The sequence below is a fragment of the Canis lupus genome, chromosome 20 (assembly GCF_048164855.1).
Source record: "Canis lupus baileyi chromosome 20, mCanLup2.hap1, whole genome shotgun sequence".
NCBI classification, from domain to species: domain Eukaryota; kingdom Metazoa; phylum Chordata; class Mammalia; order Carnivora; family Canidae; genus Canis; species Canis lupus.
In genome coordinates, this window is record NC_132857.1 from 40,853,500 (window position 1) to 40,879,186 (window position 25,687).

General features: G+C 40.4%; 1 protein-coding gene across 12 annotated transcripts in view; it reads right to left on the bottom strand.

The window, feature by feature from the left end:
- NCKAP5 (NCK associated protein 5) overlaps positions 1 to 25,687 on the bottom strand; it is a 966,791-nt gene that overhangs the window by 84,996 nt on the left and 856,108 nt on the right. For all 12 annotated transcript variants that reach the window (XM_072788976.1, XM_072788975.1, XM_072788977.1 and 9 more), the window contains 3 exons: positions 19,811 to 23,589; positions 18,876 to 19,053; positions 11,743 to 11,818 (listed from right to left, as the gene is read on the bottom strand). In XM_072788976.1, the coding sequence (XP_072645077.1) occupies positions 11,743 to 11,818; positions 18,876 to 19,053; positions 19,811 to 23,589 (4,033 nt within the window). The remainder of the gene's footprint in view (positions 1 to 11,742; positions 11,819 to 18,875; positions 19,054 to 19,810; positions 23,590 to 25,687) is intronic.

The following is a 25,687-nucleotide window of genomic DNA, read 5'->3' on the forward strand; positions in this document are numbered from 1 at the left end:
ATGTAAACATTTATTACTGTGGATGTCGGACAAAAAAATTTAAAAGACACGGCCCTTCAAAAACTCTTGGCAAGTATATCAGGGAATATATGCCACAGTGACCCTATGACATTGCCATAATAGCAAAAAATGGAAACCAATCCAAGTGCTTATCAACAGTAAAGAGGATAAATTTTGATATATTTAAGCTGTGGAATACTATACAGCAGTGAACATTAATGAATAGCAGCTGCATGTACCATCATAGGTTCATAGCAGAAATAATGTTGATTAAAAATGCCAAACGCAATAGAATTCTTACAGTGTGGTTGATTCTATTTGTATAATGTGCAAACCGAACAATAGCATGGTAAGATGATAGAAATAAAAATGAATACTAAAAGACAACATATATGTGTATATATATATATGTACACACACTTATGTAGATACATACCACAATTTCTTTATCCGTTCATCTGTTGGTAGGCACTTAGGGAATTTCCATATCTTGGCTATTGGGAAGAATGTAGCAATGAACATGGACGTGCAGGTATCCCTGAGATTTTATTTCTAAATAGAGGTATCCAACAATCCAGCAATCCCACCTCTGGGTATATATCCAAAGGAAATAAAAGCACAAAGCTAATGGGTAGATTTCCTTTTATTTATCTTGCTTATAATTTGGTTTCCTGAAACTGAGGATTGGTAACTTTCCTTAATTCTGCAAATCTTAGTCATTCATTCTTTTAATATTATGATTACCCTGCTCATTCCATTCCCTTTTTCAGGAGCTACAATTAGATACCTGTGGATTTTATCACCTCTTACTTAATTATTTTACTCTCTCTTTCATTTTTTCCGCCCCCCGATTCTCTGCGACACATTATCTGTAATTGTTCAACTCTTGTCTTTCAGCTGAATAATGCTCTAATCAGTGGTAATCAATACTAACAGGCTTTAATTTTTTGAAGTTCTATTGTATTCTTTTTTGATCTTGGAGTGTTCATTTGTTTGTTCCTTTGTTAACATTCATTTCCACTTGTGTTTACTTTAAATATGTTAAATATTTTTATTTTATATTCTCCACTGGATAATTCCCAATTCTGCAGTCTTTTCAGAACTTCTATAGCTTGCCTTTTTTTTGGGGGGGGGGGGGCACTTGCTAATGAAGTCATTGCTCCCTCTTTTTAATGATTTTCTATTGTGAGTTAATCTTCCTTGGAACTTTATCCGTGTGTAAAGTTCAGTGTGGTTGCATCAAGGAAGGATCTAAGTTGGGTTCTATCTTATTCCTGCAAGCACTATCAGCTTGAGTCTGCTTTTTGTAAACCTTTTCATTATGATAGATTTCAAATATTCTCAAGCAGTAGGATTGCCTAGCTCAAAAAATATTAATATTCTGACATTCATGTTTCAACTATTCCCTCTTCCAGTTTCTTTTCTGGAGTATTTAAAAGCACAACTCAGAACATTTAAAAAAATTCAAGCTTGGGGATTCTAGGGGACACAGAGACTGAATTAGTGCCTAAGAATTAGTGAGCTAAGGATGTAGAATCTTTGGAAGAGACTTTTTTTCTTTTCCTTCTCTCTTTTCCCCCCTTTCTTCAGCTAGAATTAAGACTGAATTGTGGCTGAGTTAGGAGCTTATGCTTGCAACCTTCCTCCAGGTTTGCTGCCACTGCTCTTTGGGTCCAGCTCGATGCTGGTGGGAAAGGGATGTTTTTCATCTAACATTTCATTCTGCTTAGGCCCTAGAACTTGCATTATGTCAACAGTTTAGATCCTTCACACCAGGTTCCAGGGAGAGTGATAACTGTTCCAGGTCATCCAGGTCAGAGGGACTTTCCCTACTAATACCAAGAAAGTCCAGGCAAACTAGGACAGCTAGTCATGCCAGCCCTAGGTCATCAGAGACTGGTACATACTCCATGGGCAAATGCTGGTTACAGCACTCCGCACCCTCCACCACACCGTGGATTCAAGCTCTGTTGCTGTCCACGCATCTGACACATTCCTTGTAGGCAGCTAGCCATGCATTTGAGAAAAATATGTATACTTTTATATTATATTCTATACTTTTAGATGTGAAATTCTGGGACAGGACTTTGAAATTCTAATTTGAAATATTGCCAGATAAAAGAAAGTCTCTGAAGATTTGCTTTTTACAATTGAGCCCACATTTTAAAATGTATCATATGTCACACAAAAATCTATATTTTTTGGCTTCTGGTGAAAAATGGAAAGCCTTGGTTACATAGAGCCAGCCAGCCTTTTACAATGACAACTGGAATTGACAAGTAGCTGGTCCCCTGGGGTAAGTCATATTCTCTCCATTCCTCAAAACTCCTATCACTCATGTAATATATGCTTGTGTATGTCATGTCTGGGCTGTCTCACCCTTCCACTCAGGGGCTTATTTGAGTTTGCAACCTCTGACCAAGTAATCTACTAAACAGATTCTTGAACTGTGGTTCCTGTAAGGTGACCAAAAAAGTACGTGGCCACCATTTAGCATTCCTGGGAGTTTATTTACTTCACAGCTATGGAGTAAGCTGGGTTTGGATGCTGGTTCCACTCCATACCAGTCATGCTGCTGAGCAAAGTATGTAACCTTTCAGGACACCCATTTCCCTTACCTGCAAAGGATGTGAGGGTACAACAAGGCATCACAAATAAAACACTTTGGCCAGCATATAGAAAGCATTTAAAAAATAGTAGATATTAATGTAATATATATAATCATCTTACTTCTTTCAGAATTTTCTCTCATATTGGGGAACTTTCTGGGGCTGAGGGACTCTGTTTTTTGACTTTGTTTTGATCCCGACCTACTCCTTACTATGACATAAGGTTACACACACATTCTTATGTTTACTTTAAGTAAATTAACCACCTTCTAAGATATCAAGGGAATGTACAAAAAGAAGTCGCTGTTCAGCTATTTCAGATACTACAACTTTATACGATACTGCAATAGGCCTTCAAGAAATGTGAGGGAGAAAAGGCAAAAGTTATTGAATGTGTCCACCACTGCCTATTCAGTGGGCCTTGTCTCCTTCTAGTACCTAGGTTAATTCATGCCACCCCCTAGGGCTTCCTGTCTGCCTCTGCCCCTAGCAGCTGAGCTTTTCCATCTGGGCAGCCCCAGTGGCCCAGTGGTTTAGCCCCTCCGTTGGCCCGCGGTGTGATCCTGGGGACCCTGGATCGAGTTCCACATCGGGCTCCCTGCATGGAGCCTGCTTTTCCCTCTGCTTGTGTCTCCACGTCTCTCTCTCTGTCTCTCATGAATATACAAATAAAATCTTTAAAATAAATAAATAAATGAAGAACACCACCCTTACCTTTCCAAAATGTCAAGCCACTCCTTCTGCTTTTCAGTTCTCTGGAAGGAGAATGTACCAGATTCATGACTCATCTCTTTAGGGTCTTGCTGGTACCAAGCTGAGAAATGCTCTGCTACTAACAGTCAGTGATATTCAATGTGTGTCCTTTTCAGAGACCAGATGCAGTACAGCAAGTAGTTTGAGCACCTTTATCCAAAGGAGTTACCAAGAGGTAGGGAATTTAGATACATTGTAATAGGCTACTAGGAGAGATCTTTTGGGGCAGAGAGCCCTTTGGCAACCCTAAGTATTCCTGGATGTCCCCCTTTGGCACCCCTAAGTATTCCTGGATGTCCACCGTTTCAGGTAAATACATGATTTTATTCATCACAGCACACCACATAGGAGGAAACAATATGGTGCATGTGACTATAGTGTATTTGGTTGGTCTAAGGTTAAAGGAGAGAAAATAAAAATGTGTTTTGATTTGAAAAGCTGGAACGTGAGCATCATAGAGATTGGATGGCTGCTTTTTATCATCTTAGCCTTTCTTTGAAAATCTCCACAGCCTGTGTATTGTTTTGCAGGCTAGGGTTCAAACATCTAAGCCTGGCTTTCATGGTCTCCACAAAAACTATCTGTACCTATTTCCTCAAAAATTACTCTCTACTCCAGTCAAGCTGGTCTTCCACTGACTCCTTTCTCCTGCAGTATGCCACATTTCTTTCTTTTTTTTTTTTTTTTTTATGATAGTCACAGAGAGAGAGAGAGAGGCGGAGACACAGGCAGAGGGAGAAGCAGGCTCCATGCACCGGGAGCCCGACGTGGGATTCGATCCCGGGTCTCCAGGATCGCGCCCTGGGCCAAAGGCAGGCGCCAAACCGCTGCGCCACCCAGGGATCCTAGTATGCCACATTTCTATCTGTGGGTCTTTGTTTATGCTCTTGCTCTTGAGTGGAAAGAGATCTCCCTGTCTCCTTTGCTGATGAAATCCTAACACTTAGGATAGTGGTTCCCAAACTTTACTGCCCATTAGAATCACTTGGAGATCTTTAAAAAGATACAAGTGTGTGGCTTCTCTCCTTAGAGCTTTTGATTTGTAATGGGGTGTGACCTGAGCATCAGCATATTTAAAGGCTTCCCAGGGGATTCTGATGTATATTAAAGTTTGGGAACTATTGGTATAAATGGAAAATTCTTTTAACTTCAATATTTTATTCTCTCACGCTTGTCTTTTTCTTACAAATAAGAACTGACATTCCCGGCTTTACCAAAGCTGGACTCCACACCTAATCCGTACACTCATATGTATTCAGACTGTGTCTCTGTCTTATCTGTGATCACCTTGTATCAGAATTATCTGTTTGCTTTTCTGTCTCCCTACTAGACTGCAGTTCACAGAGTACTGTGTCATTCATCCCATATCTTCAACATCTAACACAGGTTGTGACTTGTAGAAGATGTTCAATATAGGCTTGTTGACCTAAATAGAACTCAGCTCCCTGGTGCAAAGTATAGAAGCAAATATTTTATGGGAGAAAAAGAAGCCATACTTTCAACTTTCTAAGTCTACCTTTCTCTATCTCTAGTAAAAACAAACAAACAAAAAAACCAAACCAAAACAGAGGAAGGGAGTCAGAGACTAGGCTTTAGTACGTTCATAAACAGAAATCTCCACCAAAGACTTATCTAGTGACTATCTCTGGTAATTAGAGGAAAGCATGTATAAGAAGCAAGTTGATTGATGACAAAACCAGAGAACCAGCCACAAAGGAACAAACAAATAAGGAGGATGATATGGATGGCATGTAATGTTTCAAGCACAGGGCTTAGTACACAATGGATATTCAACAGGTCAAAGTTAATGTTACTATTTCCAGTCCTTGTGTCAGAAGAAACCACATGGTCCTATTTCCATGGATCTTCAGTCATGACTTGGAATTTATATTTCAAGCTGCAAGATGCAAAGCAGTCATCGGCAGTTACGAATGGCAGTACTCCGTGCAGTCATATGGAAGTTTCCTTTCCCAGGCTGTTACTATATAGTACCTCTTAGATGTCATTTTGTATGTTTGGAAATGCAGAAATATCATCATCCTGGGAAGCATTAATATGAAATCTGAATTATGTAGACTACTCTATTCTATTCTTTATCCATAGGCATCATCACGTAAGCAGATTTCAGTTCAGTGCCAGTCTGTTAGTAGTCAACAGAACATTATTCATTAAAGTTGTTATTGAGAATGTTTGTACTTCACACTCACATTTTGTATTCATCAATAGTTCACTCTTTCTACAGTTAAGACTAAGCATGTCAGTATACTATTCAAAATACGGCATTTGACTTAAATAGCCTTCTAGTCAAAAAGCTGTAGGAGTCTGATCAAGTTTCTGGGGTATGCTTTAATTTTATTTTTAGTATGAATGTTATTCCATATACATTAAATTTCTAAATTTCTCCAAATTTTCTCAGTGGGGGCAGTTGGTAATATTCTTGAAATAAGATAGATAATTATTGAGAACTTTAACTGATTGGGAGCTAGAGTAGTGGAAGCCCTGGTACCCTCCTGGTTTTCATTTTAGAGAAAGGAAAGTTCTGGATGCATTATATTCTACAGCTCTATTTGAATCTCTATATACTTCGTGGTGACCAAGTATATATTACTCATAAACATGGTAGTGGCAAACTAATCCAAGTTCAGTACACTTTCTCAAAAAGTTCTCAAGGTAAACTATGCTAATAGGAAGTGGTCATTCAGGTGATGCAAAATGAAAACGAGGCATCAATCTTTAGGATTAATTCTATCTTTTCCAAAAACTATTCTAATTTATTTTCTGCGGTTTTCCTAAATGATGGTGAAAATTTGTGTGTTTGTACCAAGGAGGTAGCCTTGGCAAGCGGTGAACTGTTGGCTAACATTTTATGTGTCCTCTAAAAGTCTTTCTTCCCTTCTTCCAGGGAACCTCATGGTGGTTTTGTTTTTGTTTTTGTTTTTGTTTTTTTCTGGACATATGGCCTCCTGCCTGGCCTGTTTCCCATGCTATGTACTAAGTACTACTGGCCAATGGCCAGATAGGTCTACTATCAGGAAATGTTCATGAAGGGATGAACCATATCCTTCCTTATTACTTCTTCCTGCTGGTTAAAAAGTGGATGGGTTTTCAAAAGCCATCTTGAACAATGAAGTGACTTTGGGAATGAAAAACATATGAACCAGAGGGAAATGACAGGAAGAGCCTGGTACTATCTGATCATCCTGGATCACCTTCCTCTGGACTGTCCTCAGGACAGCCAGAAATTTCAGTTCTTACTTAAGCCACTGTACTTTGGGGTTTCATTCACTTCCATTTGAACCTAACCCTATTGCACTAATAACTATGGAAATCCAGTCTTGGATTTAAAGTAATTGTGGTCTGGATATTTCAAACTCTATAGTCTATGTATGGGTAATAATTGTTGACCATACTGTATTAGGTCATTGATATTAATACAATAAATAGTTTCCAGAGCTCCTTCCATTCAGATGAGATAAACATCCAGGTCCTGATTCTTACTCTCCATATAACTGAGGTTCTTGATTCAAGAGTCTGTGAGACCTTCTTTTTCTGTCCTAAGAACCACAGTTAGAGAAATTTTGATGTTAGGCTAGGCCTTCTCTCCATTGTTGGGTGAAGAAGCTGCTGCATTCAATGACTTTCATTTGAATCTGATATATAGATTTTGTGACAATAGTACCTATGTGGCATGTGACTCTTTTATCCCTCCTGCCTCTATCAAACTCCAGACTGGACACAATGCTATGTGGATTCAATGCTTTATGGTTGGGTGAGAAAAAGTTAGAACAAGGCCTATGTATTACATCGATGTGAAATGGTGATTGTACTTGGCTATGTGATTCTCCTCTATTTGGTGCAACACAGCTTTGTCCCACTTCTTAGTTTTCAGAAGCTGGGTTATGGGCAGCCCTGGTGGCGCAGCGGTTTAGTGCTGCCTGCAGCCCAGGGCATGATCCTGGAGACCCGGGATCAAGTCCCACGTCGGGCTCCCTGCATGGTGCCTGCTACTCCCTCTGCCTGTGTCTCTGCCTCTCTCTAGCTGTGTCTCTATGAATAAATAAATAAAATCTTAAAAAAAAAAAAAGCTGGGTTATATGACAAAATAACTTCTCCTCTCTGGCACTGCTTCTCGTGCTATTTATTGTCTGAAGGCAGGTTGATTCTGTCCTTTCTTCTTCCCCCTATAATGATGTTAGTGATGTTAGTGCCTGATACTTGAATAAAAGTTTCAAGAGTTCCTCTTAACTAGAGGTAAAACTTTTCTTGAGTTTTTGTTACAATGCAAATTTGTGACCTGAAAAAAATACCTGTTTAATCTACTGCCCCACCAATGTGAATTAGTTTACCAGATTAGCTAGCTAAAGTCTAGGAGAGAACAAGGAATAAGGAAATGAAATGCCTTGGGAAAGTGGATAAACTGTTATATGGTCTGATAAGAAAGCCAAAGGGGGTTCCTTATTGAGCACCTGTTATCCTCCTGCATTATATATTAGCTGCTGGCCTAGCCCAGTTTGGGGAAGAATGGAAAAAGGAGGACAAGATAAAGATCCCTTAGAAGCAATTTCTTAGATGCGTCAGGGAGTACCAACACAACTACCTAGAACTACCCAAAAGAAAGCTAGATTCAGGGCTAGACGAGGCCCTTCGTCATGCTCTCCCCTGATGGTAGGAGCAGAAGGATTTCTTTAAAAGAGACTAAGAAGGGACACTTCAGTGGCTAGTGGTTGAGCGTCTGGCTCAACCCTTTGGCTCAGGGTGTGATCCTGGACCCCCGGGATCGAGTCCTACACCAGGATCCCCACAGGGAGCCTGCTTCTCCTCTGCCTATGTCTATGCCTCTCTCTCTGTGTCTTGCATTAATAAATAAATAAAATCTTAAAAAAAAACAACAAAAAATAAAAGAGACTAAGAAGACACCCAGCCAACAGGAGGAGAGTAAAGAGATTTCATATCGCTCTGGGGCACTGAGATATTTGCCCATTGGGCTATTGGACAGATTGTTCTTCACAATTCTTTAAAATTTGAAGGAAATAACGTGTATCCTTTGCTTCACTAGAGTTTACCATGAACCTTGACTTCTTGGATATCATTCAATTCTGCTTGGATTCTTCCTCCAACTCCTCAAAAGACATTTTCTTGTGTTTATAGGAATTTCTGGGTCCTCTGCCTCCGCTTAGATGATTATTTTTGCTGCTACCACTGGCTGGTGTTTTTAATATGAAACAGTATTATTTGAATTCCCACTGATCATTTAATCCTATTAGATAATTAATATGATACATAGGGTGAACCTATTACAGTTAAATAGCAAGAAAGAACAATTAGAAATATGGGGACTGTGATCATTTGTGTTAACATTTCCATTAGGCTAGACTAGTCATTTTCTTGTTGCTTATTAACATGGAAGTCTAACATTTATTAGGGTGATTTTAAAGAAAAAAATCCAGTTGTATTATTTTACTTAATTCACGAATCTTGAAATTCAATATAGAGCACGCTTCGTTAACAATATCTTGTCTTGTAATTAACTCATAACATTTTGATTAACCAATATGATTATCCTTAACCATAGAAACGCAGACATTCAGGTTCACAAATTTTCTGATTATTCTTCTTTGTCAAAGACATTAGCTGGTACTTGGTTAGAAGGATAACATATTTAGATTTGCTCAATTGCCATGAGTGAAAATATTCTATGGTTATATAATATTGTGAGGCTATGTGACAACACTCAGTTTAGATGAAATGAAGAATATTGGTTTATCAGGGTGCTAAAAATATATTCTCAGTCATTCTTCTGCAATAAAGAGAAATAACTACTTGATCTGTTGTGTCTTATTCAGTCTTGAAATGGAAGAAGCTTTTAGAAGGTTGGTTGTGGCAATTTTATTGATTGGTTAATCCAGGGATAGTCCCAACTCCGTTCTCTCTGCTACCTCATACAATAAATAGAATCAACATACTGACTTCCCCAGTACACTATGCAGCTAGGATTGGTTTTATGATCTGGTTTTCATGTAAGATGGAGTCTATGGGGTGGATTCTGAAGGAGCTTTAACTCTATCTTTATATTTTATGCCTTGAAGGTAAAAGGAATGCTTAGAGTGGCAGAAAGCAATCTAAAACCAGAGGCAACAGATATTAGGACAAAAAGCCAGGGCTTTTGATGACATCATTGAGCTACTAGCCTTCTTTCATGTTTACCTTCCTCCAGATTTTTAATTGTGTAAGATGATTAAATGACTATTACATATGTATAATGGCTAATCAATTTTGTTGTTGTTGTTATAGGCAATAGCAGTTTATCATACAGTTCTCTCCTAGTGTGAGGAGATAAATCTACACTATGTGCAGACCAACTCAGCCCTCTGTCAGAAACATGGTCAAAATTTACTTCATGAGAGAAATCTAAACCAGCACATTCCATCAGAACGTTGTATGCGATGGAAATGCTCATAGAGACAACACTGGGTATGTGGCCACTGAGTACTTGAAATGTGGCTAGTCCAATGGAGGAACTGAATTCTAAATTTACCTAGTTTTATTTTTATTTATTTATTTATTTTACCTAGTTTTAATTAATTTAAATTGAACCTGAAATAGCCACCCATGGCTAGCCATCATGTTGAACAATGCAAATCTAAGAAACTGCAAGCCTATTAAAGCATAGTTAGATTACTGTAGATCTTTCAAAAAAAAAAATCAGCCTCTTTCTATATGTTACTTTATAGGCCCAAGAACCCCTCATTATGGTAAAATGATGATTCAGCAGGGCTTTACATAGTGTCATGTTTGAAGGATGTTAAACATATTTAACTTGCATATTAGCTAACTACACAGAACTGATACCAATTTAAACATTTTACATTGACAACTATAATAAAGGATGTCTTTTTGGAATAATAATCTTTTTCAGACTGCATTCATTCAGCTGTTTGGTAAGATTTTTGTATCCTCAATTACAAATGAAAAGAATAATAATGGTGTGCCAGTCTTATTAAGCTGTGGGGGTACAATAACTCTCTGAGATAAACTATAAATTAGAGTGTACAGAAGACTTCTGGGTACGTGAGAAAACCAGGCACAGAGTGTACCAACACGGCCCTAAAAGTGGTGAGATGCTTATAGCTGGCAGTTAGAGGTAAAAGAGCAGTGGATACTCACCATACCAGAAACCAGATATCTGGAGGACTATCATGCCCTAGGATGTGATATTGGCTATTAACTACTAGACCCAAATGCGATGGGTAGAGATTATTCTATCATGCCTTGGTATCCTGTGTAACTCATCATCCTTACATGCACAGCTATTCTTAGAGCCTGGGCAAAAACTAATTCAGCAATCATCCACGGTGGCCCAGAACAGTTAAAGTTATCACCTCTTCCATCACCTGACAAGGATCACAGTCACAGACAACTACTCCATCACCAGCTCCCTCCTGCCTGCTGAAAACAGGTCAGCAGAAGGTCAGTGAGTCTTTTTGTGTGTTTTGGTTAGCTAGGCCAATTAAGCTAGGCCAATGCATAATTTTAAGAAAGAGTTGACAAATCAAACTTATTTCAGAGACAGGACTACCTATAATCAGGGTTCTCACAGAAATGATGAAGAAAGTGAGTTTTGAAGTTCAGGCAAAGACATGTGCACCTAAATCTATTTGGTTCTCTGTGTAAAACACATTTTATTAAAAAATATTCAATTTAAGAAAGCTACCATCCCACATTCCTAACCAGAGGTAGTTGTGTAAATGCTTCTTGAGACAATTACAGAAACTTTATGGACTCAAAGTTGATTGCTTTTTATTTACACTCAGTATTATTCTCATTTCATAGTGACAATTACTCATTTCTCATCAGTTTGCAGTGTGTTCCTTTGAAAACATCTACGTTTTCTTTATAGGTCTGGTTTTGAACTATCTATTTTATGGTAGCTTCCAATATCTGAGAAGATAAAGGCAACCGTGCTTGAGAAGTTAAGACCCAGTACTAGAGATGCCTGGGTGGCTCAGTTGGTTAAGCATCTGAGTCTTGGTTTCAGCTCAGATCATAATCTTAGGGTCATGAGATTGAGCCCCTCCTTGGGCTCTGTGCTCAGTATGGAGTCGGCCTGAGATTCTCTTCTCCTTTTGCCCATCTTGCCCTCTCTCTCTCTCAATTAAATAGATAGATGGATGGATGGATGGATGGATGGATGGATAGATAGATAGATAGATAGATAGATAGATAGATAGATAGATAAAATCTTTTTTAAAACAAGAAGTTAAGGCCCAGTCCTCATAGACGCTAGGCATGACACACGATCTATAGGAACACACTGTGTCTGAAAGAAGGTCATATTCAGAATGTATCACCCATAAAGATGTACCAAGACATGAATGTTTACCTATGATGTGGCTCTGAAATGTGGAATCAGCAATTGTATCTTCATCCTCTTGCAGGTTTTCACTTGCTTCTTTTATCTGCAGCAAAAAGAAAATACTTTCTTATTTATTATATTAAATAGATTCTCCACAATCCTCAGAATGATGGTTCACTCTGTAACAAATGTGGGTATGCGTGAGTGAGCATGTGCATACATATACGTAGATAGGTAAATATAGATATATAGATTGAGGTTTTCTTCATTCCACTTTCCCCTACTCTATTACTTGGCTTTATCATAAGTTTTAATTACAAGAGCAAGAGCATATTTTTAGAAATATAACCCCAGATCTCAAAATGAAGATTTACAGGATACATAATTCTTCATAAGATTTTAAAGATATAGCTTTGGCTTTTAATACTTAATAAAGTCAGTAACAGAGCTGTTAGGAAAAATTAAAGTCAAAGGAGATATAATTCCTCCAGAGACAGTGACTTCTACCACAAGTTACTTTAATAAGGAGAGAGAAATATACTTAGATCTCCTGACCCTTTCCTGGAATGTAACTCTCTAAGAAAATGATTCTTTTTTGTTCTTGCCATGATGAAACATAAGGTAACTATGATGTATGCTTATGAAACTAGAGCAGTGACACATTTTTATTGAGTTTTTAGGTCAAAAACATTCCCCTTATATTTCAGTTGAACTATCCAGATGCTGAATGGGGTAGCATTCAGTGGAACTCTAGAGAGACCTGAATAAGTCACAGTATTTTACAAATGAGAATTCTGAGATCCAGCAAGTTTCCTTAAACATATTGTAAGTGGAAATGCTGCGATTAAGACTTATGTCTCTTCCATTTCAATCTAGGGGCAGCAGTAGCAACAATATTACCAGTATGAACCCTAATTCAAAAGCAACCTCTGAAATACTATGGAGTAATACGTGCTGTTTAAACTCTTCAGGCCTGTGATCTCAAAATCCTGAGAACATCGGTAGGTGGTATTGTTAGCCTCCTCCTCCTGAAGACAGACAAGTAATTGCCAAAGTAGTGGAGCCGGAATTCTCAATTTAGCAAAATCGATTCCAGATTTGTGTTCATTTGGGGGAACTTTGTTTTTCTCAAATGTCCATTTGACTATGCCAGTAGACTTGGCCTCAATTTCAAGATAGCTTGTGGTCCTTGGTAGAATGACCCTAAAAAGCTCTTTTAAAATACATCCTCATCGGTCACCTGGGCAGCCAATGATAATGATGTGAACTGTGCACTGAATGCAATGGGGTTCTGCTTAGGCACATACATTAGAGGCTGTCAGTGGATTTGCTCAAGGGCTTGAGCTGAATGCCAAGAAACTCTTATTTCATACTCTCAATATAGAAAGTCATACGGTTGCACACTGACCTTGAGCTAGATTTAGCTTTTGACTTTTTACCTAATTTTCATATTTAATGGAATAAGACCAATTATTTATATTTTATAACTGTGGTTCCAATATCAGAATGTAATTGGTGCTTATTCTGTACGTGCTGATAGCCAGAAGGTGGCAGACTCAAGAGATTATGCAGATGGCTACCTGAACCTCTCATAAGGAGAGATCAAGGATTGAATATCCAGAGGCCATGTCCATCACTTTTCTCCCCCATCAGCCCTCTGCTCTGCAGACACTTCACTCTTTGTTAGCACATCCAGGGGAAAAGAGTTAGGGAATGGGGTGAGGGGTGTGGGGAGAAGACTTTGTCAACAGTCTGGACACTTCACTAGTAGACATTTATGGAGAGCAGAGAAGAAAAGCACCGTGAGCATCAGCGAGGCTAACATGTTACTTATTTGCCTTCCAAGATTTGCCTAGCTCAGTGATCTGTTTGTGAGAAGGCTATCAAAAGACCCATTGACAAAGGGATCCCCTAACACTTGAATTTCCATTAACAACCCAATGTGAACCTTCCATCCTCATTAATAGAGAAATCAAGGAAATCTCATGATATTTTCAGCTCATACCAACTCTTAGGAAAACATGTTTAATGTTCTCCCTCACTGGTAACGTGAAATAAGATTTCCTTCAGGCATTTCTCAGTTGATCTATTTTAAACTTGAAGGGACGCCCTGCTAACCTGCTGGAATGTGGGGTAATCATCCTATCAGCCTGTGAGATTCTAAACTAAAGAATCCAATAATGAGAATAAGATTCTCATCTTAAAGATAATGGAAAAAAGGCTCATTCAGGGTTAGTGATCTCTTCAAGGTCACAAAAGATTTCAGTTTTAGAGTGGGCACTCCTGGTCCCTATTCATTGCAGTAATTAAATTTTTCAGCGTGCACCATATTGTTACCATCATCCTTTCCAGACCTTCCCAAGAACTGCTATTTTTGTTAGCGTCTGGCAGTTAGATATGTAGGCAGTATTCCATGTATACATAAACTATATATATATATATATATACACATACACACACACACATATATATATATATATATTCTTTTTAAAGATTTTATTTATACATGAGATTTTATTTATACATGAGAGACACACAGGCAGAGGGAGAAGCAGGCTCCCTGCAAGGAGCCTGATGTGGGACTCAATCCCAGGACCCTAGGATCACAGACTGATGCTCAACCACTGAGCCACCCAGGCGTCCCCATATATTTTTATTTAAGAACAGCAAAAATTTTCATAGACTCTGTGTGTGTGTGTGTGTGTGTGTGCGTGTTTAACAACCTTGCTTCCCATCTCTTCTGGTTCCCTAACCCATCTGTGGAACTTAACTATTATCTTTCTCCAAGTATCATATTTAGGAAAGAAAAAAAAAAGCCATCCTATAGTCCTACCTGCTAGCTCCTTGTCAGAACTTTTCTAGGGCTTTATGTGCTTATCAGCAAGTGCTAAATATGGCCTCTGGGGACTTATCAAAGGAATTTATCAGGGAAAATGCCCCTAGTTCTTTCAGCTTTCCTGAGCTGATGACCCATGAGGAGCAGATGACCCATGAAAGGAAAACCTGAAGAAGATGGGTGAAAAATCAGCAAAGGAATGGAAAATGGGGGAGTGTCTTAGAATGGCATAATTGTTGGCTCTAATTATCTATACAAATAGATGTCAATGCAAAATGGTCATGTAAAAAATCCATTTGTGTATGGAAATGAGGAATATAATTTATTTTGGCAGCAGATTCCCCTTGCTAATTACATTTTTCATAGGCTGAACTTAAAATTAATTTTCACTCTTGATCACGCCATGGCTGGATGTTGGTGAGAGGTTGTGGGACTTTTCCTAGGGGTAAGGGGCTGCCAACCCAAGATTAAGAATTTGCCAAATATAGGGACAATTGGGATGATCTTCATGTAATGAAGCACTACAAAGATGGGAATGTTCAAAAACCAAGAAATTTGGCTCAGAAAAGAATGGTGGTTAGAGATGTAGAATTTTCTCAGCCATTGTTTGTTCTACCAGGAACAGATAAAAATTAATGTCAGTAATATCCTATTTGCTGAGAAGTAGCAGGTAACTCAGGCAATAACTATGGCTTATTTTTGGTTTAAGTTTGTTGTCAGTATTTTGGGTGCCTTCTAATCATGCATCTCCCACTCTTGTCCATCTTTTGGGCTCTGCAGTTGTAGTGAAGAACTATACCAAATAACAATCTCTAGCAGGAAAACATTAAATGTCACTGTGCCCATTATATTCTACTAACCCCTACCATTAGAAAGGGCAGGGAGGAAGGAGCTTACAAAGGCTCCTGGAGGGAAATAGAGAAAATAATTCAATAATTCATATATATATATATGATAGCAATGAATTATTATATATATATGGTGAATTATATATATATATGTATTATATTTATGTAATATCAGAGTTTTGGGGACACCCTTCATTTGGAATTCTGCTTATATTTCTTCCCTGACTCACCCTAACATAAATTGCTTCCCAAGAAGACAACATTTTGCTGTCAAAGTTTATTGCAAATGAAAAGAATGTAATGAACCTAAGTGAGACAGAAAGTGATCTTTGGAAGGAAAATTCCAGAAGGCATTACCTTCAGAAAAGTTAGTCATTTAGAAAGATTTGCAGGAGGAGGGAAAAATATGCACATTTCTTATTAGCATCAAAATAGCATTTAGAACAGAACTATTCAATTAAGGATGCTGAAATTATAACATTTTACAGAACTTAATAAGATGATAACAATTTGTGTAATTACTGTACCATTTTATCCTATTTCATCACCACAGTATCATTTTAATGGGATAGTATTTGATGCTTTTTTTACTAGCATATGTGATTTTTTTTTCAGACTATGGGACACTGGGTGAAAAGATACTTGTAATTTAAATTAAAATACCCATATTGAAATGGCCATCACTTTCCAGTGCACGGTGAAGGTATATAATACTGTTAATTTCGTTAAACAATTTTTATTTTGTCCAGCGATAGTTAAATAGGAGCCTGGAGCTGCCTTCCTTTGAGACTTTTCATTTCACAAAATTATCTGAATCCACAGGAAGGAAGGACTTCTAGCATACTGCAATGGAGCACATTTCTTTCTTGCTTATTTACTTAATACGGATGCAGTCTTTCCTGGGGATGCCTATGCCCCCTCTTATAACGATTTTATATAATTTAAGTAAAAGTACAAAGTAACACGGCCCTTGTCTAAATTACACAAAAATTAGAGCTAAGTGGTCTGTAAATGATGGCCTAAATGGGGACATAAGCCTCTAATTAAGGCTCTGAAAAGAGAAAAAGATTTCATTCAGCGAAGAATTAACGGGACTTTTACGCATATTTTAAAATGTATCTAGCAGTCCTGAAAATGGACATGGATATGCAGTTACTAGCAGACTAAGTGGAAATCCGCTACATACATTGTTGTATGTATGGAAATAATCTTTGTATTATAATCACCACAGATTAAAATAATTAAAATCCCTGAGAACCCTCATAATGAAATATAGTCTTGGTCTGTAAAGGGGAAGAGACAGTGATATAAGATTCTGATCAGTGACTTTACTCAAAAAAAACATACGATATGTAATGCATTATGTGCAGCTATTGTTTTTATCCCAAGTGACTACAATGAGAATTCTTTGCAACACAGTTTAAAATAGGCAGATAGCAAATTTGCCTTGAGCCCTAGTAGAAGAAAGTTCCTCAAACTCTGAATTTTAAGAGGTTCATGGGTATTCCCATCAATGTGCTATGGTATTAGTATATATCCTATTTTGCATCTAATTTCCTTCCTGGGTAGGCTGATAACATATAATAAATAGGTTTTCACTGCTAGTCTTATACTAGTCCCAAAGGAGACTATGGCAATGTCCTCTCTGAAATTAGTAATTTTAGTACACTCCACATTGATGATTATGGAGATGAAACAAAAATCACTGCATTTTACATTAAAAAAAAAGATTGGCTGGTCAACTATCCAGGTCAATATTATTCCTCTGTATGGAAAAGCTTCCCAGCATGACTAATTTTCTCTTGTAGCTAACTAGAAAAAAATTAGCATATCCCAAATGATTATGTATTTGGGGGTGGTTAGGAATCTTTGTACTTCACAGACAATAATAAGAGTGTTTCTTGCAGATATTCTGGAGGAACCAAAGGACACTTATTAGTACACTGTGAAAAAGACTGAAGACTAGAGACGAAAAGCCCAGAAATTACTTTAGCATTGGGAAGTAACAAGAAAGTAAAAATGAAATTATAAAAGCCAAACAGAGGGTCTTTTTGTTTTTTTGGTACTTCTGTACAGCAAAGATATACCACCCTAAGCTGTCAGAACCATATTAAATGGGGCATAGTTAAATTGAGTGCCTCCGATAAGGGGCTCTGCTAGGCTATCAAAGTTTTAGATCAGTTGGATTGAATTTCTGGCATATTGCACATTTCCACATGTTCATTCTCTCTCTTTCCTTTCAGTGACACTACAAGGGCAGCCTTAGATATGCTTATAATTTGTGATTTTTGTAATGCAGGGGACATTTGTGTTTTCAAAGAAGGGAGGATATAGCATGGAAGCCCAGAAAAAAAAAAGAGGGAAAAAGAAAAAAAAAAAGTTTTACAAAGAACATAGTTCACATATGATTTCCAAGAGTTTGATTTAAAAAAAAAAAAAAAAGCTTTATAGCTCTTCAGAGACTAGAGGTCTTTGAAATAAAAAGGTGCATTTGTTGTCACATTAAAGTATGCCTCGGAAATTCTAAGGAACCCTAAACATCAATAAATAATTAAACTAATAATAAATAGCTAACAATGCCAATCATGATTACTCCTAAAATCACCTCTAAACTATTCAAAAAAAAGTAAAATTACTTTATCTTTCAGATTTTCCCAAGAAAATGGTAGCATGTATCATATCTTACAATCTGTCTTATTGCACTACAAAAATAGATACAGTAGTTCTGTAAAAGGGATTTTTTAAGTGCTTCAAAACTTATATAAAGGAATAATGAACATCACCAAATCAATTATGCAAGAACAGAAAGAATGCAATGATACTCAGTGCAATTTAAGGTAATTTTAAAACAAAAATATTATTTGAAACTAGCATGTCCCAGGGAAAAAGAAAAATGCCCTTTCACCCAGCTTTTGAAGGAAATTACACCCTGAGTTCTGGACCTCACGATTAAGAGACTGAATAACTGGGAGTCAAGTTGCAAAGCAGATTTCTCAGTCTTAACACCTGTCTAGGTGAGAAGAACTAGTACACAGAACTTGCAGAAAAAAGGAGCGGTGCTTAACGTGAATCATCCAAGTGGCCATCATTCTCTCCTTTAGCACTTTTAGTTTTCAGAATCATTTCCATTCCTTTTTGTGTTGCTGGGAATGAAGGAAGAGATCCCCAAAACCAATTCCCTGCACCGGAGTATAGTTTGAAGATGACCCCTGACACGGGCAGTGTCCACTTGCCTGCACTCTGGTTCCACCGTCCAGCGCCGGAGCTAACGCAGCAGCGCTACTGGCGGGGCTGCCCATTTGCAGTCTCGCTGCCACCTGCCCGTGAGAAGCTGTCACCAGCTTCCTCTCCTTTCCCTGGAACTTTCCTTCCCCTCCCCGCCCCCAACATAATCTCTTGCTCCTACATTTCCATCAGCAGAGATAGAAAGAACGCAAGCAGGTTCGCTGGAGAACAGGGACGGGTGGAGCACTTACCAGGGAGCCTTTCGGTATTTCCCCATCCGCTTTGGTTTTGATGTTTTTCTTGTGGTTTCCTTGCGTGCTCGCAGAGCTGCCGGTGAGACAGGAGCCCTGGGAGCTGCCCTTTAACACGCTCCTGCAGGAAACATTATTTGATCCACTTTCTGTCTGTTGAGCTGCTTTCTTATCAACTCTGCAGGTAGAAAGTGATTCCTCTGATAAATTACATTGCTCTTCTTCAATCACTACTTTTCCCAATCCTTTAATGTTTAAAGTAACCTCTTTGTATCTCTTTGTCTTTAAACCTTTGAGTGATAAATGTTTGTCAGAGGCCTTGATCACATCTTCATCTGACATTCCAGGAGTGTGGCAGTTTAGATTTGACAATGATTTATTTATTTATTTATTTATTTATTTATTTATTTATTTATTTATAATTAATTAATTAATTTATTTTTTAGCTGCTTGTGAGGTGGGGGAAGGATGGAGCCAAATAAGAGCCACTGAAGAGTGACTGCTAAATACATGTCTGGCTTACGATCAGCGGGAAATGTAATTACCTCTGGAAAGTTTCTAAGTATACGTTTGCTTGGTGCAATCAATGAAGTCGGCATACCTTAAAATGTATGTGTAATTTTCTTCCATTTCATGCCATGTGGGTACATTCACGGTTCCCGTGTAGGTTGAATTTCTATCAACCTTGATAAAACTTACTATTCTTTAATTTCAAAGACCATTGGTTTGGTTAACAAAGTAACATGGACTAAATTATCATTTTATTGCTAACTTTTATTTCATTGTTTAAATTCTGGCTAATGTAGAAAAGACTGCTACTCTGTATTTCTGTTTGTATGAAAACATGCTTGACTGGGACTTAATGTGCAGGGGGGGACCGGGGGAGACCCCTTGCTATCGCTGCCCCCCCCCCCCCCCCCCCGCCAACACATTACCTGTTCAAAAGTTCCGTCATAAACGTATCCTTTGTTGAACACGCAACAGGGCTGGGGCGATTTCTTGGTTCCAACTTCATTTGGTCGTACATGTCCTGTGGTGCTTTCAGATTATTTTTGTTTTGTAAACTATTGTCTGGACCCTCTGCCAACTTGGCGTTCCTGGTAAGCTCATTTTCTATTTTACACTGTGGCTCAGGCTTCTTTTTCTCTTTCTTTTTCTCCGATTTTAGTTGTTTGTTTCCAAACCCCAAACCTTTTGCATCTTTTTTTTCCACCTTGGTTTTAGACACATCCATTTTCCTGCTACTGAGAGCTGGAAGCCTACTCCTCCGAAAACCAAACCAGCTGGCAAAGGACGGCCCAGGCTTTGGCTTTGCTTCCACAGAGGGGGGCTTTGTTTGCACTTGGCCCCTTTCCACATTTTCCTGAATGCACAACATGACCTTTTCTTCAATTGTGGGTGAGACGAGGGCTTCGGGGCTCACAGTGCCGGTTCTTGTTGTAGACGTATCTGGACACCTTCCAGAAGTCTCTAGCTTGGAGGTCCTGCTCGTTTCAAAATTGTTCGGACGCTGCGTCCTCCCTGTATCCTGCGGGGCTCGTGGGCAGTCTGTTGGGGTGGGTGGGCATCTGGAGGGGTCGCTGCTGGGCTCCTCAGGGACAGCCACACCGGCGTGCCTGCCCTGGCCGTAGCCCTGCTCAGCTTCCGTCCCGCAGGGGGCCAGGAGCTCTTGGGGCTTTGGAGGGACCCTCAAAGGCAACCTGCTTGGGCTCCCGTGCTGGCCGCCGGAGCTGCCTGCACTCCCTAGGGAGCCTTGTCTGGGGGAGGGATGCCCCGGAGGCCTCCCAGCGCCCAGGACACTGTCAGACGTGGACATCGGGGCACAGGGGGTCTTGTTGGGCGAGCCCTCCGTGGAGGAACTCTGCCGGGTGAGAGAATTGCCCCTCTCGGCCGTGTTGGTGATGATCTGAGTTCGAACCTTGCCTGGCCCTTCCAGGGGAGGCGTTGGGGGCTTGTCTCCTGGGTGAGCGCTGAAGCTCTGGCTGCGGGCTTTGGCTCCATTCATGCCCAGGGCTGGCTTCAGGTGGGGCTTATTGGAGGAAAGGGATCTTTTCACAGACCTGTTTTCGAGCCCATCTTTTCCATCGGCCCCAGGGATGCTGTGTTCCAAGGGCTCTGGCATGGCTGTTTCCAGGGGAAGCCCTTCAGCCAAACCGTCTTGCGCCTGAAAACTCAGTGGAGTCCCATTTCTTTCATCCGCCGTGGTCTCTGGGCTCACTGGATTCCCCGAGTCCTGGGGCTTGGACCTGCTCACGGCCACAGAGCTTTTAGATGCTTCATTCAGACTGTCTTTTTCATGTTTCCCTGGCACCGTGGAACTTTTCCTGAGCAACTGGGGAGACTTCATGAGAACTTTGAGCCCAACTGGGAGGCGGGTTTTCAGCCCTTTCTCATGAGTATTTTGACAACCATGTGGACTGTTATGGCTTTTGGTGGGTGGTGGTGATGAGTGACTGTTAACCTGAGATGATGGTGACTCATTCACCTCTAACAAGGAAGGCTTGGGTGATGTGGGGACACAGTCATTCAGTTGTCCTTTTCTTCCTGGAGACACACTTTTGGAGGATAGTATTTCCAGGGGCTCATGGGTGGAAGGACAGTTCTTGGGAGTCCGTAACCCAGTGTCTGTCTGTGTGGTCCCAAGTGTTTGGTGAGGTGGGGTTTTGGGTTTTTGGTCTCTCTTTGGAGACACCTTTGGGGGCCCTGGAGCCATCATGGCAAATGAACTGGAGGGGGGATGAGCAGAACATCTGGTTTGAGTCACTGTTTCTGTGGAGGGCAGAGGGTGAGTGAAAACAGGCTTTCTGAAGGCCACAGAAGATTTCTTCCCCAGCACTTCCCCAGCCATGACAGGATTAGAAGAAATAATAGGAGCAGAGGATCCTTTCAGAGGGGGGGATTTGAGGATGGTCCTTGCTGTTTCACTGGGGACTCTGGTTTCGGGCTTGGCCGATGAGGGTGGTGGCAAGTAGTCATAACTAGGCTGGATGAGAAGGGAGCCTGCCCTGTCTGGAGGAGGCGGGGGGGACGGTGACTTCACCCCAGCCTCTAGCACAGAGTCACGGTGTTTATCCCTCCTCGGGGATCCTATATCGTCGCTAGGCTCAATGAGGGGCCTTGGCAGTAACTGCAATGGAGGAATCTGACTCTTGGAGCACGGGGCCCAATCCTTTCTGCTGGATAGTTTGGGACCATGAGGCAGTTGGCTGGGGTGTTTTGGAATGTGTGGATCTGGCCGCAAATCAAAAAGGGGTGCTGGGCTCTCAGTCTTCTTAAACCGTGAAAGTTTCCCAGGAGCTAAAGCTGGTGATTTTTCAAGAGACACTGGGTCAGATGAGGGGATTCTCAAGGTGGCCTCAGGCTCCATGATTTTTGATTTCTGAGGTGAAGACTTGCCCCTGGCAGGGATTTTTGTCAGACTTTGCTTTTGATAGATACCCATGGACACTGAAGACCTAGAGTTACTCTGGCATGACAAATTGAGTGTTGATTTGGCCGGTCTTTGTTGCTGAGTACTTTGTGTGACTGTCCTGGGGCTGAAAGAGCCACTGGGTACCACAGCAACCTTATCTACATCATCTTTTGGAATGTTTTTCTCCATCTCCTCTTCAGGTCTCTTTAAGAAAGTGTAGTCTCTTGCAGCAGCTGCTGTCGGTAGATGACCAATTCCCTGAGGTAAAAGTTCAGTGTGTTCTGCCTTGGGTCCAGTAGGGGCCTGATTGATGGAAATTTCATTTCTGGTAACAGTGACCATGCCAGTCTGGTGAGAGCTGAATTCAATGGGCTCTCCATCTTCCGCATCAAATATGACAGTAATGCATTCTTCTGAAGAAGTCCTTTTTACAACTCTTTGCTGCTTAATGAAGCTAAATGTCTTTGGCCTACTCTCTAGGGGGATGGGTACTTGTTTTTCCTCCTCATCAGGAGACCCAAGTTGAGATTTTCCAAATCCCATGATGTCCAGGTTCTCCATGGACTTGTCAGTGTCAGCGGTCAGTGACAAGTCTGAAGGGCTTTTCTCGTCACTGCTACCTATGTGCAATTCATTGAGGGCTTCATTGTCATCGGTGTCTGAAAACTGGAGACTGAGAGCCACACGGTCCAGGCCACGTGGCTCCCTCTCTCTCTGTACCTGAGGTGGCTGCACACTTGGGTATAGCTTCCTCTCCAAGGGGCAGTTGCTGGAACAACTAGTCAGCTTTTTAGGCCTTTCCCTGGGGTAAACTGAGGACATGCCTTCTGAGAAGTGTTTTCTATTCAGCTCCCAGCCAAACAGGCTGTCAGAAACACTGTGGGTTAATTTACGACTGTGCAGCCTGCAGCTCTGGCTTGGAGCTGCCTGGAGCAATGCTAAGGAGGAAGAGTCCTCATCAGCATCATCATGGGAATCTGTGTCATAAACAAATGCCTCATGGGGCTCCTTGCAGGGGCTCCTCGTGTCAGCTGGTTTGCAGGGGCGGTATTCCTTGAGGCTGTTACTCTTAATTCCTGGAGAATATATTCCTTCATTGGAGTTCATGCAATCTTTATAACCCCATTTGGTTATCACTGATGGAGGTTCAAGTAACACTCTTCGCTTCTGTAGCTTTCTTAGTCCTTCCAAAATGTGACTTTCCTTGATACGAGTTGGAGGTAGTTCATCTGTAGGACTAGCAAAGCCACTTGGGAGTGAAGAGTCAATACTTAGCCTTTTATCCCAGTTTTGTGATGATTTCTAGGAAAGAAAAATAGATATCAGAAATCACTGATCCATGTGGATCACAACTGTATAAAGGAAAAGTCCCTCATTAGACTTGATTCTAGTGGTTAAGTATTCATCTATAAATGCAGGCATTAATTAATTAATGCAAATTAATCATTGACTATGCAGTGAATCTCTGCTTTTCCAGCTTCTAAGCTAAGTAGCCAAAGATATAATGAAGTAGTAGGTAATGACCTTGCCCTCTAGGACCATGCAGGCCAGCAGGGAAGAGGAGATTGGGTACAGATAACCAGAAGTCAAGGAAGCAAGTGAGAAATACCAATGTAGTAGGAACTGCAGAAATTCAGAGGTGAGAGATCAAATCTTTGCTAGGAAAAGCTGTTAAAGTCATATGAGGAGGCTTTTGGTTTGTTTTTTCATTTATTTTCTTTCTTTATTTTGAAAATTTTACTTATTTGACAGAGAGAGAGCAAGCAAAAGAGACCACACAAGCAGGGGAAGTGGCAGGCAGAGGGAGAAGGAGAAGCAGGCTCCCCACTGAGCAGAGAGCCCCACATAGGGCTGGATCCCAGGACCCTGGGATCATGACCTGTGCTGAACACAGATGCTGAACTGATTGAACCACCGAGGCACCCCAGTTTTGTTTTGTTTTTTTAAACCTACCTAGCCCTTGAATGAAGGAGGAGTTTGCCTTAGTTTAAAAATGGGGGCAGCGGGGCACCTGGGTGTCTCAGTGACTGAGCATCTGCCTTTGGCTTGGGTTGTGATTCCAGCCTGGGATTGAGGCCCACATTAGGCCCCCCGCAGGGAGCCTGCTTCTCCCTCTGCCTATGACTCTGCCTCTCTGTGTGTCTCTCATGAATAAATAAATAAATAAATAAATAAATAAATAAATAAATAAAATCTTATAAAAAAAAATAAATAAATAAAAATGGGGGAAGTGATTTCCGGATAGATTACCGGGATGGTAAAGACCTGAATTGTGAAGATAGATTCAAGGTACGCTTAGGAAATAACCAGAAGACTATATGACCTCACTGTATAGCATTTACAACAGGCAGAGAGGGTAAATGGAAAAGCCAGTTGGTCCCTAACTCTATGGTCCTTCCATTCTAAGATTTGACAGTTCTATAACTTCAGGATAGAGGGGAAACATCTATGAAACATATACATCTAGCAGTGGGGCATTGACTGTTAGAAACCTATAGTAAATGATTCACCTAAGAAAGGTCAACTTCCTGTCCCTCATACTATCCTAAATACTAGTGCTAGTTTTGGCCAAGAAATGACCAAAAAAGGCATTATTTCCCACACATTCATATATTTCACAGTATTGCTAACAAGAAGTGGAAGGGCAGGAGAGAACTTGCATTTCCTAAGCATCTGCTGTGTAGCAGCCACTTGAACAGGGCTTTGATTTAATATTCAGAGCAACACCATGAGGGAGACAGTATCAACCTTATTTTACTAGGGAGGCAACCGAGAGGCAGCATGGTTAGTCTGCTGGAAATCACACAGTTGAGGAACAGCTGGAACATAGGTTTCCACTCTGCTTTCCCAGGCTCTTCCTATGACTCAGTTCCAAAGTGGTGTTGTGGAGATAGGCACCCAGGCAGGCTGCCCCTAGAGCCTGCATGCCTACTGACATTGCGATGTTACTAGAGCCAAGCTGAACCTCCATTCTCTCCTCTGTGTGAGTCAATGTCAGAATAGAGATCATAGGTTATCCTTACACCCCTCTCTTGAATGGGACCTGCAGAGTTTAATCACAAACCAAGACTCAGGGAAATTGGTGGGATTTGGGCACTGACCTCAGTCTTTTTTTTTTTTTTTTTTTTAAGGCTCTATGATTTAATCCTCTCTAGTCCTTGAATGAAGGATGAGTTTAAATAGGGGGTAAATGATTTTCAGGTAGAAGAAGTGGGATGGAAAAGACCTGGATTGTGAAGATAGGTTCAAGGTACTCTTAGGAAATAACCAGAAGACTATATAGCCTCACTGTATAGCATTTACAAGAAGTAAAGAGGGTAAATGTTGAGTGAATCTGGTGGTTTCAGATGTCAGATGTGTGCTCTGTGCCCATCTTGGCTAAGAGTGAAACTCCCATTGG